The sequence below is a fragment of the Schistocerca piceifrons genome, chromosome X, assembly GCF_021461385.2.
Source record: "Schistocerca piceifrons isolate TAMUIC-IGC-003096 chromosome X, iqSchPice1.1, whole genome shotgun sequence".
Lineage (NCBI taxonomy): Eukaryota > Metazoa > Arthropoda > Insecta > Orthoptera > Acrididae > Schistocerca > Schistocerca piceifrons.
The window spans coordinates 930,554,717-930,569,871 of NC_060149.1; the positions used below are offsets into that span (position 1 = coordinate 930,554,717).

General features: G+C 40.3%; 1 protein-coding gene across 3 annotated transcripts in view; it reads right to left on the reverse strand.

The window, feature by feature from the left end:
• Nucleotides 1-13,664, reverse strand: part of LOC124721831 (heat shock 70 kDa protein 14-like) — a 207,800-nt gene extending 194,136 nt beyond the window's left edge. For all 3 annotated transcript variants that reach the window (XM_047246958.1, XM_047246957.1, XM_047246956.1), the window contains exons 1-3: nucleotides 13,467-13,664; nucleotides 13,225-13,305; nucleotides 12,845-13,079 (exon numbers count right to left, since the gene is read on the reverse strand). In XM_047246958.1, coding sequence (XP_047102914.1) covers nucleotides 12,845-13,079; nucleotides 13,225-13,305; nucleotides 13,467-13,526 — 376 coding nt within the window. In that variant the 5' untranslated portion in view covers nucleotides 13,527-13,664. The remainder of the gene's footprint in view (nucleotides 1-12,844; nucleotides 13,080-13,224; nucleotides 13,306-13,466) is intronic.
• Nucleotides 13,665-15,155: the final 1,491 nt, after the last annotated feature.

Genomic DNA, 15,155 nt, shown 5'->3' on the forward strand with positions numbered 1-15,155 from the left:
TGCTAACAGGGAGCCCCTCTGGGAGGATGCTGGAGAGCCCCAAAGGGGATGGTGGGCATTGAAGTCTCCAGTTAACAAAAATGAAATGGTGCAGGTAGCTGAGCAATAATTTGCATCATGTCTGCCCTGGTAAAGGCAGACGACGATGGAGTGTAAACGGTACAAATGGAAAATGTAAAAGTGGGGAGAGTAATTCCGATGGCAACTGCCTGCAGGCCGGTGTGCAATGTGATGGGATTGTAGTAAATATCATCCCGGACCAGCAACATAACCCTTCCATGAGCCGGAATACCTACCACAGGGTGTAGGTCAAAACGCACAGAGGTGTAGTGTGCCAAGGCAATTTGATCGCATGGGTGTAGCTTCGTTTCCTGGAGGGCTACGACGAGCGGACAGTGCAAGCGAAGCAGCAACTTTAAGTCCTCTTGGTTCGAGCGAATGCTGCGAATATTCCAGTGAATAAGTGCCATCGTGAGAAGAAAAGGAAGATGAAAGAAGGGGTCACCTCGAAGGCCGCTGAGGGCCTGGCTTCGAGCGAGCTCTGCCGACGCTATCAGTAGGCGGACAGTCATCGTCCATTGGTTCTATAGGTTCATCTGTTAAGATGGCCGGGAGGGGGAGCTTCCTCTGCAGGTGAACAGCCAGATGTTCGGCTACCAGCGGTGCGGCCAGGCGAAACGGATGACGGCCTGGGGCGGCAACGGCTGGGTGGCGCAGGAGAAGAAATGTGCCGTGGCGGAGAAGGAGAACTGTGCTTCCTATGAGCCTTCTTGGAAGGTCGTTTAGTTGAAGTACTGGTCGACGGCTGGGAGTTCGGGGTACGTAGGAAGTCTGCACGGGACGGTTCCTTCTTGAAGGCCCGTGCATCTGACTTCTGGGTCTTCGTCTTGGCAGAAGCTGATGAAGGTGCTCGTGTCTGAGGGGTGACGGGAGGAAGAGGAGACATCGACCGCGCGATCTTAGCACTGGCCAAACGGACGACCGTGGTGCTGAAGGTCAGATCGCATGTCTGTGTCGCCACCTCCCTGGTAGTCTGAGGAGAGGCAAGGACAGTACTGTATCTCCCCACTGGGAGCAGCGTGGGCTTCCTACTAGCAAATAGCTTGCGAGCAGCCGAGGTGGACACATTCTCTTTGACCCGAATTTCTTGGATACAGCGTTCTTCCTTGTAGATGGGACAGTCGCGGGAGGACACTGCATGGTCACCATGACAATTTGCACAACGAGGAGACGGAGGTGGACAGTCATCCTCATGGACATCCCTGCCACTTGTGACACATTTAGCCGCATTGGAACAAGACTGGCGAGTGTGATTAACACGCTGACACTGGTAGCAGCGCATAGGTGTCAGGACATAGGGGCGAACAGAAATAACCTTGTAGCCCGCTTTGATGCGCGACGGCAGCTGAACACTATCGAAGGTCAAGAAAAGTGTCCGGGTCGGTACAAGGTCATTGTTGACCTTTTTCATGACCCTACGGACAGCCATCACGCCCTGCTCAGCGAGGAAAGACTGAATCTCCTCGTCAGTCAATCCGTCGAGTGATCTAGTATATACAACACCATGAGACGAATTCAAAGTGCGGTAAGCCTCCACCCGGACAGGGAACGTGTACAGGAGTGTGGCCCGAAGCAGTTTTTGTGCCTGAAAGGCGCTCTCAGTTTCCAGTAACAAGGTACCATTACGCAACCTGGTACAACACTTGACCGATCCGGCTATGGCATCTACGCCCTTCTGGATAACGAAAGGGTTGACAGAGGAAAAATCCTTTCCGTCCTCAGATCGAGAAACTACCACGAACTGTGGGGCAGGCGGTAGTACTTTTGTCACTGGTGGCTGGTCAATTTTCCGTTTGTGGGCAGAAGTCGAGAGAGAAGAAGAAGAGAAATCCATTGCGGAGGAATCCCCCATGATTGCCAGCGTCTCCGATGGCACGCTCCTTCCTTGTGGGGACCCTCTCAGAGGGCACTCCCGCCTTAGGTGAATATTTACACCTCACGTCACACCTCCCGAGAAACAGACGGAGGGACCAATCGGCATGGTCAGAAGGTATCAGCTCAGGCAATCACCCCTCCCTGGGCCTGGCCTTTACCAGGGGGTACGTGCGTGCCTTTCTTGTCTATCCAGGGCGGGGAATTACGCGTTACCCCGTCACCGGGTACGCGTTCGAACGCGTGGGTCGGCCTTCAGGCGCGCACAGGGAGGAAGGAAGAAGAGGAAAAAGAAGAGAGAGAGGGAGAGAGAGGACAGACTGTCTCAAACGCCGAGACGGAGACCGAAGAAGGCAAGGAGAAGAAGGCAAGGAGAAGAGAAAGGAAGACAGTGAGATGGAGAAGAACAAAGAAAGGAACCAACAAAGGAAGGAAGAAACGAGAAGAAGTGACAACCAAAATGACCACAAATATAGGTCGTGGAACCGTCCGTCTCAGGACGCAGGCGCTAACTACCCCCTTGAGGGGGAGGGACTCCGTTTAGTCGCCTCTTACGACAGGCAGGAATACCTCGGGCCTATTCTAACCCTCGGACCCGCAGGGGGGCACACACCAAGTTGTGTGCATTGATAGCGAGAAGTCAAGTTTGGTTTATGTTAGGCCTGGAGTGCTACAAGGATCGGTGTTCAGACCTTTATTGTTTTTATTACTAATCTGTGTTTATTTATAAATTCTCACATGACAACATCAGCAACAGTGACTGGATATGCCAGTTGCTATTATAGCCGACCAACAGGCTACTACAGGGAAGCTGACAAGCTCGCACACTAATGCACAAAGAAACCGCCAACACCGCCCTACACTGTTAATCCAATATACAACCTATCAAGACACTAAATGATGATGAACCTAACTGTTACTGGTATGCTGACACTGACCGAGAAGCTGCAGCCACCGAGAAACACCACTGCACAACATCAAAGGCATCTGCCTGCAAGATACCCACTAGAATCAAAATCTAGCCTTCCGTGACCTGTTGCAGACAGCAAGAAAACTGCTACTGCTCGTAAAATCTGACCCAACTATCACACAGGTTTCTTTCCCTTGGCTCTTGCCTTGGCACTTTTTTCCCTTTTGCCCTTCAAATCGCTACCCTTCGATCAATTTTCGACTCAATCTATCTCCAGATGAGCGGATATGATTGGTTAATCATAACCAGACATATGCAAACATCGCAGTACCTACAAGGCCAACACAAAACATCTTTGCATATTGGTTAGTTTTCACTGAGTGAGGCCTCGCAGGATGTGGGTACTGCGATGTTTTCTTACTAAATGAAAGTAAAACACAGGTACTTAATTTTAGCCTCTAAGAGATTCCTAACCATCATGAATTAAAAACTACTAAACTTTTAGGTGTTCTTACTGACAATAAATTGGCCTGGAAACCACACATTAAAAATATATTTTCTAGACTTTTCAAGAGTTATTTATTTAACTACAAATTTATATCTAAAAACACAGATGATGTGACTTACCAAACGAAAGTGCTGGCAGGTCGATAGACACACAAACAAACACAAACATACACATGAAATTCAAGCTTTCGCAACAAACTGTTGCCTCATCAGGAAAGAGGGAAGGAGAGGGAAAGACGAAAAGATGTGGGTTTTAAGGGAGAGGGTAAGGAGTCATTCCAATCCCCGGAGCGGAAAGACTTACCTTAGGGGGAAAAAAGGGGTATACACTCGCACACACACACATATCCATCCGCACATACACAGACATGTCTGCTGTGTCTGTGCGGATGAGTGTGTGTGTGTGTGTGTGTGTGTGTGTGTGTGTGTGTGTGTGTGTGTGTGTGTGTGTGTGCGCGCGTGTGTGTATACCCCTTTTTTCCCCCTAAGGTAAGTCTTTCCGCTCCCGGGATTGGAATGGCTCCTTACCCTCTCCCTTAAAACGCACATCCTTTCGTCTTTCCCTCTCCTTCCCTCTTTCCTGATGAGGCAACAGTTTGTTGTGAAAGCTTGAGTTTCATGTGTATGTTTGTGTTTGTTTGTGTGTCTATCGACCTGCCAGCACTTTCGTTCGGAAAGTCACATCATCTGTGTTTTTAGATATATTTTTCCCACGTGGAATGTTTCCCTCTATTATATTCATAACTACAAATTTAAAAAGATATGTTCCAAATAACTATGCAAGATCACGAAATTTTGCTTTCTTCCAATGTATCATATCATACGGAATTTTTTCATGGGGTAGCAGTTGTTAAGCAAGTGACATTTTATTGTTGCAGAAGAAAGTAATAAGAATAATAACAGATTCTGATAAAACAGAACATTGTAAACTTCTGTTCATTAAACTGGAATGTCTGACAACAGTAAACTTATTCATCTATAATGTTTTATTGTATGTTAGAAACAACGTTTCTAATTTCACACTGAGAACTGATGTACATAGTTTTGACACTAGAAACAGCACACATGTAGACATACCATACCACACATCATCTAAATCACGTAACTCCTACCTAGCCTTTGGATTAAGGATGTTTAATAGGCCAAGGGTAGATTTTACAGAATTGCCTATAAATACTTTTGAAGCTAAATTGTATAAGCGGGTCGACGGAAGCGTTCGATCCCACCCGTCGGCTTTGACTCGTGACGTAAGGCTGTTGTGGTGTGTGATGTCACCACGGCGCTGAGTTTAGTTTGTGAGAGTGGCGTGTTTGTATGTGTTGTTTTGATGTGATCAGTGGTGGTCTCCAGTGGTGTATTTGTATGTTAGGTGATGTTTTTGGTTTAGTGTGCGTGTGTGGCATGTTTATAGGTGGCGTATTGTTGCAGTCGGTGGTTCTCTCTGGTGGTGTGTTTATGGGTAGCGTGTTATGTGGCATATGGGGATATGGGGTTCACTTGTGTGGTAGCATTGCATGTGTGTAGTATCAGTGGTGACTGTGCCTTCAGTGGAATATATTTCAATGAATTAATGATTTTGGTTTTGTTATGTCGACGTTACTGTAGTTTCTTTTCTGTTCATGTGTAAATTTTGGTAAATTTCTTTGCTTATGTCTTTGGTAGGTATGGATATGACTGACAAGGTCAACAGTTTTTGGTTGTCTGCGATGATGGGGGACAGTGCGTTGTCTCTAATAGAATTTCTTCAGCAATGCGGGCTGTTGGCTGAAGTCGTGAAGTGTTCAGTGTGTCGTGAAGCAATGAGACTTACTAAAGTTTTGGCGTCTCTGACCAGGGATGGCTATATGTGGATATGTCGTAAGGATAACAGGTCAAGGGAAGTGTTTGATTGCAATTTTGATTTCCTAGAGAGAGAGAGAGAGAGAGAGAGAGAGAGAGAGAGAGAGTGAGAGTGAGAGAGAGTGTGTGTGTGTGTGTGTGTGTGTGTGTGTGTGTGTGTGTGTGTGTGTGTGTGTTTTTCGATGTATTTTCATGTTTGTTATGTTTACGTAATGAAGTCATAGGCGCCATATTGGAGTCATCGTGGACGGTCGTTTCCGCCATATTTGTGACGTCATGGGTCAAAGCAGACGGGTGGAATCAGACGCTTCTGTATAAGCTACTAGTAAACAACCTCTTTACCCAGTTGACAAATGTTTTGGAAATGAAAATGCTGCTCTCTAACATATAATTTCTAGTTTTACCTATTTCATGTAAACTAAATTACATTGATATAGTAGTTCATATAGAAATGTACGCTTATGACTGTCTATTGCTGTAAGAGCTGAATGATAATAAATTATTATTATTATTATTTCTTTCTTTCTTTTCTCAGACATTATGTCTGGTCAAAAATGGAAAGTGACACGGACCTTCATCAAGTGTGACTTCGTTTTAACTGTGAGGTATATGTTATATTGCATTTAGGAACTTACGGGTAATTGAACATGTATCAATAATTACGGATTTCTGTAGTTGTGTATACAAGTCTGGATGTAGCTGTATTGCATTGATGTACTGGTGGATTTGTGTGGTATGACTCCTGTAGTTGATAGTATAATTGGTATAATGTCAACTTTATCCTCATGCCACATGTCCTTTACTTCCTCAGCCAGTTGGATGTATTTTTCAATTTTTTCTCCTGTTTTCTTTCGTATATTTGTTGTATTGGGTATGGATATTTCAATTAGTTGTGTTAATTTCTTCTTTTAGTGGTGAGTATGATGTCAGATTTGTTATGTGTTGTTTTGTCTGTTATAATGGTTCTGTTCCAGTATAATTTGTATTCATCATTCTCCAGTACATTTTGTGGTGCATACTTGTATGTGGGAACGTGTTGTTTTATAAGCTTATGTTGTAAGGCAAGCTGTTGATGTATTATTTTTGCTACATTGTCATGTCTTCTGGGGTATTCTGTATTTGCTAGTATTTTACATCCGCTTGTGATGTGATCTACTGTTTCTATTTGTTGTTTGCAAAGTCTGCATTTATTTGTTGTGGTATTGGGATCTTTAATAATATGCTTGCTGTAATATCTGGTGTTTATTGTTTGATCCTGTATTGCAATCATGAATCCTTCCGTCTCACTGTATATATTGCCTTTCCTTAGCCATGTGTTGGATGTGTCTTGATCGATGTGTGGCTGTGTTAGATGATACGGGTGCTTGCCATGTAGTGTTTTCTTTTTCCAATTTACTTTCTTCGTATCTGTTGATGTTATGTGATCTAAAGGGTTGTAGAAGTGGTTATGAAATTGCAGTGGTGTAGCTGATGTATTTACATGAGTGATTGCTTTGTGTATTTTGCTAGTTTCTGCTCGTTCTAGAAAGAATTTTCTTAAATTGTCTACCTGTCCATAATGTAGGTTTTTTATATCGATAAATCCCCTTCCTCCTTCCTTTCTGCTTAATGTGAATCTTTCAGTTGCTGAATGTATGTGATGTATTCTATATTTGTGGCATTGTGATCATGTAAGTGTATTGAGTGCTTCTAGGTCTGTGTTACTCCATTTCACTACTCCAAATGAGTAGGTCAATATTGGTATAGCATAAGTATTTATAGCTTTTGTCTTGTTTCTTGCTGTCAATTCTGTTTTCAGTATTTTTGTTAGTCTTTGTCTATATTTTTCTTTTAGTTCTTCTTTAATATTTGTATTATCTATTCCTATTTTTTGCCTGTATCCTAGATATTTATAGGCATCTGTTTTTTCCATCGCTTCTATGCAGTCGCTGTGGTTATCCAATATGTAATCTTCTTGTTTAGTGTGTTTTCCCTTGACAATGCTATTTTTCTTACATTTGTCTGTTCCAAAAGCCATATTTATATCATTGCTGAATACTTCTGTTATCTTTAGTAATTGGTTGAGTTGTTGATTTGTTGCTGCCAGTAGTTTTAGATCATCCATGTATAGCAAATGTGTGATTTTGTGTGGGTATGTTCCAGTAATATTGTATCCATAATTTGTATTATTTAGCATGTTGGATAGTGGGTTCAGAGCAAGGCAGAACCAGAAAGGACTTTATGAGTCTCCTTGGTATATTCCACGCTTAATCTGTATTGGCTGTGATGTGATATTATTTGAATTTATTTGGATATTAAGCGTGGTTTTCCAATTTTTCATTACTATGTTTAGGAACTGTATCAATTTAGGATCTACTTTGTATATTTCCAATATTTGTAGTAACCATGAGTGGTGTACACTATCAAAAGCTTTTTGGTAATCAATGTATGCGGAGTGTAGCGACGTTTGTTTAGTTTTAGCTTGATATGTCACCTCTGCATCTATTATCAGTTGCTCCTTTGCAACAGCCTTTTTGTTCTTCATTTAGAATTTTGTTCTGTGTTGTATGTGTCATTAATTTCTGTGTAATGACTGAAATTAATATTTTGTATATTGTTGGTAGGCATGTTATGGGGCGATATTTACCTGGGTTTGCTGTGTCTGCTTGATCTTTAGGTTTCAGATAAGTTATTCCATGTGCAAGTGTATCAGGGAATGTGTATGGGTCTGCAATGTAACTGTTAAATAATTTAGTTAGATGTGAATGTGTTGATGTGAACTACTTTAGCCAGACATTTGCTATTTTATCTTTTCCAGGGGCTTTCCAATTGTGAGTAGAATTAATTGCTTGGGTGACTTCATGTTGCAAAATTATCACTTCAGGCATTTGTGGTATCATCTTGTATGTGTGTGTTTCTGCTTGTATCCACCGTGCATGCCTGTTATGTTGTACCGGGTTTGACCATATGTTGCTCCAGAAGTGTTCCATGTCTGTTATGTTTGGTGGATTGTCTGTTTTAATGTGTGTGTTATCTATTGTCTGGTAAAATTTCTTTTGGTTTGTGTTGAATGTTTGGTTTTGTTTCCTTCTATTTTCACTTTTTTTGTATCTTCAAAGTCGTTTGGCCAATGCTTGTAATTTCTGCTTCTTTTCATCTAATTGCTCTATCGCTTCTTGTTGTGAGATTTTACCTAACCTTTTTCGTTTGTTTTTTTTTCTGACATTTCATTTCTTATAAATTGTGTTAGCTGTCCGATGTCTTTTCTCAGTTTTTCTATTCTGATCTGTAGCCTGTGTTGCCATGCTGGTTTTGTGGGTTTCTTCTGTGTGTTGGTTGGTTCTGATCTCTGCCTAGTGTGTATATTTAGTGTAGTGAGTGCTCCTATATAAACCAGTAGTTGTAACTCCTCCATAGTTGTGTTTTCATTTATTTTGTTGTGTATGATTGTGTTGATAGTTTTTATTGTTGCTTCGACTTGTGGGTTATTTGGTGGACTATGCAAGAATGGTCTAATGTCTGTATTTGAGTCTTTGTATTCTATATATGTTAGCTGAAATTTTTCTTCTATATCTAACATCTGTGTCACTTCGTGTTCTATTTGTGCTTGTTCTGGTGGCTGTCTTAAGATTTCGTTTTCCTCTGATTGTTTAATTGATGCGTGTTGTCCTTTGTTTGTTTGCTCTGGGATGTTTGAGTCCATTACTGTATTTTCTTCTTCTTCTGATTGCACATTATTTTGTTCCAGTAATTGTTGTACTTGTTGTTTGATGTTTTCTAATTCTGACTGGGGTATCCTGTTATTTTTTATTATTACACGGATCTGATCAGCTAGTCATTGTTCTGTTAAAAATTTTAATTCTGGGTATCTGATAATAAATGTTGTGTATACTTGTGATCTGTATCCAGTTGTGTTGGTTCCTAGGTTTGTTGCTTGGCAATAACAGAACATGAGGTGTCGATTAACTTCATCTGACCATCTCATCCTCTGTCTTTGTTTTCCTTCTAGGGTGGTTGCAGGAAGCATATCCTGCAAAACACCTCTATTTGGATTTGAATCATTTTCCAGTTGGCTAGCAGTGTCGTTACCATTGTTGGCGGGCATAGGGTTCAAGCGTCATCCCCGACCACGACGGCGCTTGTCCGAGGCTTCTTTAGTTCTGTCCTGAACCAACTAATCACACTAAAAGGGGGGTTAGCCCTATTAGTGGTTTGTTCTTTTTTGTCGCCTTTTACGACTGGCAGACCATACCGGAGGCCTATTCTTTTCCCGGGCCTCCACGGGATTTTTTATTATTATTTCACTGATAGTTGTCTTTTCAGTGTAAAGAATTACGATAGATAACTTTGGTGCACAAATGAGGTGATATATTCTTATTCTGTTACTGTAAATTAAAAACAAACTTCAGTGAAAAGTAAGAAAAGCAGCAAGCAATAATGAGAGACGTTAAGAACTTTGAATATATACCAGTATATGCTGATATAAAACCTCCACAAAGAAAAATTTCATTAAAAAAATTTAAAAAAATCAAATACAAAGATGGAAACTGCATTTATACAACACACACACCTTGCATGTAACTGTTTTCCTTGATATCTTGATGCAAAAATGAAATGAGTTCACTTAAAGGTGAGAGATATGATTTTTCTCCAAAGCACTTATTGTCATGTTTATAAAACTGTGCACCATGTCTTTGTAATGATAGGACATCTGCCTTAGACGTCACAATGGCAAAGGGTAGCCAAACAGCATCATTCCAACTGGACCATGAAAGGAATTGTGAATCTGTAGGGGGCATATAGTTAATCTCAACATCTTTAAATTCACGTGATTGATGGAAAATGTGTCTTGTGTACCAGATTTTGTAGAATTTGAAAGCCACATTCTGCTCAACTTGCAATTGTTCCCAAAAAGCATTTTCACGAGTTTCCATAGCAACAGTGCTCCCATTTGCATTCATTGGAAGTCTCTTCATTAGATAGGTGATAGTAGCAATGACTAGAAATGCTTGTTTCAATTGGGTTTCTGAAACTGTCATTGTGCTGTACCTGTATTTCAAGAAACCTTCATGCAATTTTATGTGAATCTTCTTCTTATGAACCATAGTGGAAGGAGTCTAATTCCTTGCACAAAGTCTTGAAATATTATCATTTTCGTAAGATACCACTACTTCTTCTCTGACAATTCCAGGCAACATCTTTTGACCACTACTGCATTCTGGAGCAGCAATTACACCATGACTCTCTCTAATTGTTCTTTCTCCAAGTCCGATGTGCTCTAGGACACCAACAGTAGAAGTTACTCTGACAATACTCAATAAAGGTGGAGCAGATAATAAAAACTTGAAACTGTCCATTACGAGCTGAATTCTACATTTCTGAGTGAGGAGCTCCTTATATCGGAAAATTGGTTGCATTGTTCACAGGGCACTCCAGACAATACAGGGTGCTAATATGCTCTGCTTCTTCACAGACCAAATAACATTAAGGTTTCTCAGAACACAGGTACAGTATAGCAATGACATTTCCAGTAATATGATTGCACCACACATTATTATTCACTGCAATTAACACCTTTATAATAAAAAGACTTCCAACATATAAAAAAAGGAGCAGTGTCGCAATGGGAGCTCATGAAATGGTTTGCAGAAAAGGTTGCAAGTCAGGCAGAACGTGGCTTTCAAATACAACAAAATCTGGCACACAGGACCCATTTCCCAGGCATCACATGAGTTTAAAGATGTTGAGATTAACTGCACGCCTACTGCTGATTTACAATTCCCTTCATGGCTAGCTTGGAATAATGCTGTTTGGGTCCCCTTCTCCAATGCTACATGTCAGGCAGATTCCCATCATTACAAAGACACAGTGAGGAGTTGTATAAACATGACAATAAGTGCTTCGGAAAAAAATAATAGGGTCAACAGAAGTGTCCGATCCCACGCGTCGGCTTTGACCCGTGACGTAAGGGTGTTGTCGTGTGTGACGTCATGACGGCGCGGAGTTTGGTTTGAGTTTGGCTGTCTCCAGTTCTGTTTTATCTTATTTTATTTACTTTTCTGATCTGTTCGTTCTATCTCGTGAGATTTTCTTTTTTTAAATTTAAAAACACTTATTATTTATTTTAATTATCTGTTTCCTCCAATTTCTGTTTTAGTTTATTATATTTATCTTTCTGATCTGTTCGTTCTATCCCGTGAGATTTTTTTTTTTAAAAAGACAAAAAACACTAATCAGCTACTCAAGCATCTTTATCTTCTATAGGTTGCAGGGGTTACGACCCCTGGGGAGGTGGGTGTGTATTCATGCATGGCTGTCTTCACTTACACGTTGTAGCTACGCAAGGCATCTAAATTTGTTTATATTTAGTTTGCCCCCACCCAAAACACCCCATTTCCCGTGCTTGTCCCGGTAGTGTCATTAGGCTTCTTGTGGAAAGTGTGTGTGTTTGTTTTTGTTTCCGCCATATTTGTGACGTCATGAGTCAAAGCAGACGGGATCGGACGCTTCCGTATTTCCAAATAATATCTCTCACATTTAAGTGAACTCATTTTGCTTCTGCATCAAGATGTCGAGGAAAACAGTTATATGCAAAGTGGAAGGGTTTTAAAAGTTAGTTTCCTTCTTTATATTTGAATTTGTTTATCAAAATGTTCTTTGTAAAATTTTTATATCTGTACATATAAGTACATATTTAAAGTTATTACTGTGTCTCATTACTGCTTACACCATTTCTTATGTTTCATTTAACTTGTCTTTTTAAGTTGCAGTGACAGAATATGGATGTATCACCTCATTTGTGCACCCACATTGTCCCTTAATTCTTTACACAGGAAAGACACTTAACAGAGAAATACAACATACACACTGAGAAAAATAATTCATAACTGTTTTCAGCTCTAAATTGTTTACAGTTCTGACCTACAGGTCAATTTTTCAAGGAATACACGTTTTTATTATTAATGCCCTGTATTCTTTGCAGATAAGATTGCTGACAGATATTTAAACATTTCAGCAAAAAATCATGTTGTGATTCAATTATCTATGTACCCAACAGGACTTTGAAATTCGTCAAATTTGTCCTTTTTTTGTGATGGAGTCATCTTTAAGTGAAGGTAAGAACTACTAATTTCAATGCCAAAAGCTTGTCATTGTTTCTTATACTTAATGCTAGCACTAAAGAGTTATAGTGCGTAAGATGAAGTCTGCATTTTTTCCCCCTGTGAAGTTATAATTTTTAAAAAATCACACATGTAAAGCACATCACAGAGAAAGAGCAATTCTCAACGTTTTTCATAAAAAACAGAGATGTATCCTACTTTTTATGCAATATATCAACTTAATGACTCACACAGTACATGACTAAAATACTTGACGTCTGTAGGTCACCTCATTACTGAATAGCAAGTGTCTGAGAATACGGAAACCGGTTCCTGACTAATGACTGGGTACCCACCCATGAATCTTCAAACCTGAATTTATCAAAAATGGTAAGAGTTAGAACAGTGCTATTTGGCAGTTTTACTACCGAGACATGTGGGCATCCATGTTCCAAATATGACTAAATTCTGAAATAGCCACATTTTCACCCCCTGTGAGATTACACGGAATGAACCATACTAGCTACTCGTAGAAATATGAGATCGGGACATTACGCATAAAAACATTTCTACATACCGAACAGCCTTTTGTATATGCACGTCATGGCTCCTTCTGGGGTATACACAGCAATCTTGTCTTCATCTCGGATTTCATATTTCAGGCCTCCTTCAGTCACTATTTTACATTTCACTGACTTTATATGATGCTCAAGTTCGTCGTCAGGAATACTGTCATTTAAGAGCTTCTTATTGCGAACGATGGTACAGGTGGCATTTCTAACAAGAGCTGCCTTCGCTGGGAGTCCAACAGTCTGAAACACATTCGATCTCTTAAATTTTGATCACGAAGCGGAATTACGGAACAGTGGTAAACCAACTAAATTAAGAAGTAACAGGCAATTTCAGCTTAGAGGGCACTATTCAAATAAACTGCTGCTTAGTACAAAATTCCCTTACCTCTTCGCCGTCAACAAACCCGACTATTGCAGGCATTACTCTGTTGCCACTGTCGTCGGCTATAATATCAACTTTCCCATCCTGAGAAACAAAACGTAAAATAATGTCAAAGTTACATTGATATGATCTTATTAGAACGTTTCTCACGAATACATTCGAGCTAGAAGAATAATCGTTCATGACTTCACTTCTGGCACATTAGAAGTTCTCAGTGAACAACAAATATGAGAAACATTACCAACCTTACAATACGCCAAGCAGGCTGAAGAATTACCCACGTGAATGCCAAAAACACCAGCCATTTTGCTAGTCTTCGACGACAACAAACCGTACACGATGCGCGAACAACACACCACTGCCGCCAAAATACAAATATTCACGCGTCTTTGTTTCCTCTGCAGTCTGCACAGCGTTCAAAGAAGTATTCTGCTGTCAAAGACATAATCAAGGATGTTAGAAGGGGAGATATGTCAGTCATAAAAATAAGAAATACGAAAATATTCAGTAATTAGTACGAATTTCATTTTTCCAGATGCCACTAGCGAAATAGCGCATTATTAAAGAAATAAAAATATCAATACTGAAGTGTTAATTTAAAACATTTTCATAAAAAACAAAAATGAAATTGTGATTCATATTATCTTTCGCGTTTCATGGTGTTTTTTCTGTGCAGCTTAAAAATCTGATATTTGTTAATTGCAATGAGCGCAATTTTCCATCAACTCGTTTAGTATAATTAATTCTGTGAAGGAATGTCTGTCGGTAATAACGCGGATAAGCCAAGGCTGTGCATAAATAAGCCAAAATCGTTTTGCCTATTTATCATCTCACCAAAATTAAAGAACAAAAGAGTGGGATCATGTAGAAATGTGTAATGAAAGAAGTCGGATATTTCCATATATGACATACTTAATTACTATTTGCATTTGTAATGGGTGAATTTTTCCCTGTGAACTGTTGTGATACCTGCGTATTACGAACGCGAGATCATTTTACTTTGCGTTCGTCTTTAGTATCCGAAAGATTTGCAGCTCCTGCTGAGTGATAAATTAGTGTTGTAGAAGCTGTTTAAAGTCGTAGCGAACACCACAGTACCTTGATTCTGTTGTTAAACACTATTTGTATGTAATTTCGTCAGTGTCATTCCAACCCATCTTATCGTGCTTTAATAATTGAGACATGGATGTAAGAACATACTAGCAGTGCGGGACTGCATGAAACAAATACTGCACTGTATGACCATAGCGAATGTTCCTGATGCGTTGCTACATTCTCTTTCCACCTTTAAAACTCTGCAGCAAAAGTTAAAAGTGTGTGAATCACATACACAGAAAGCTTATGTGGCACTGGCAACAATAAAATAATTTGGCTTCTACGGAACTTCAGCCTAAATTTGTATTGTCTCATGCATACGTATCTTTCACCTAGACAATGGTACCATATTCTTTAAGGTCTTCCTTTTTTTTCTAGTTGTGTTACAAAAAATGCCGCAACACTCCGGTCACAATTTTCAGTTTTTACGTTTTCTCGCAAGGAGTCAATTTCTTCCTAGGCTATTCGCCTAAATAATTCACTGAAAATACTTCACAACCCACGTTATCGCACTAACTACAGAAACTCAAAACCACTTTAGCACGATGACAACCCAAACTCAAATAAACACAATGTTACCCGTTAAACTCAGCACGTCAACATTTACCAGCAGAGGGCACCAGCAAATATAACAACATGGCACCTAGAAACTCAACCAACTCAAAAACTCCGCATCGTAGTGACGTCACACACCACAATACCATTACGTCACGGGTCAAAGCAGACGGGTGGAATCGGACGCTTCCGTTGATCCAGCCAGAAGGCATAAACAAAACAAAACAAAACAAAACTTCTTTAGGTTGGTCATTGCCACTGCTTGTTCTGTCATTGCGCATTCA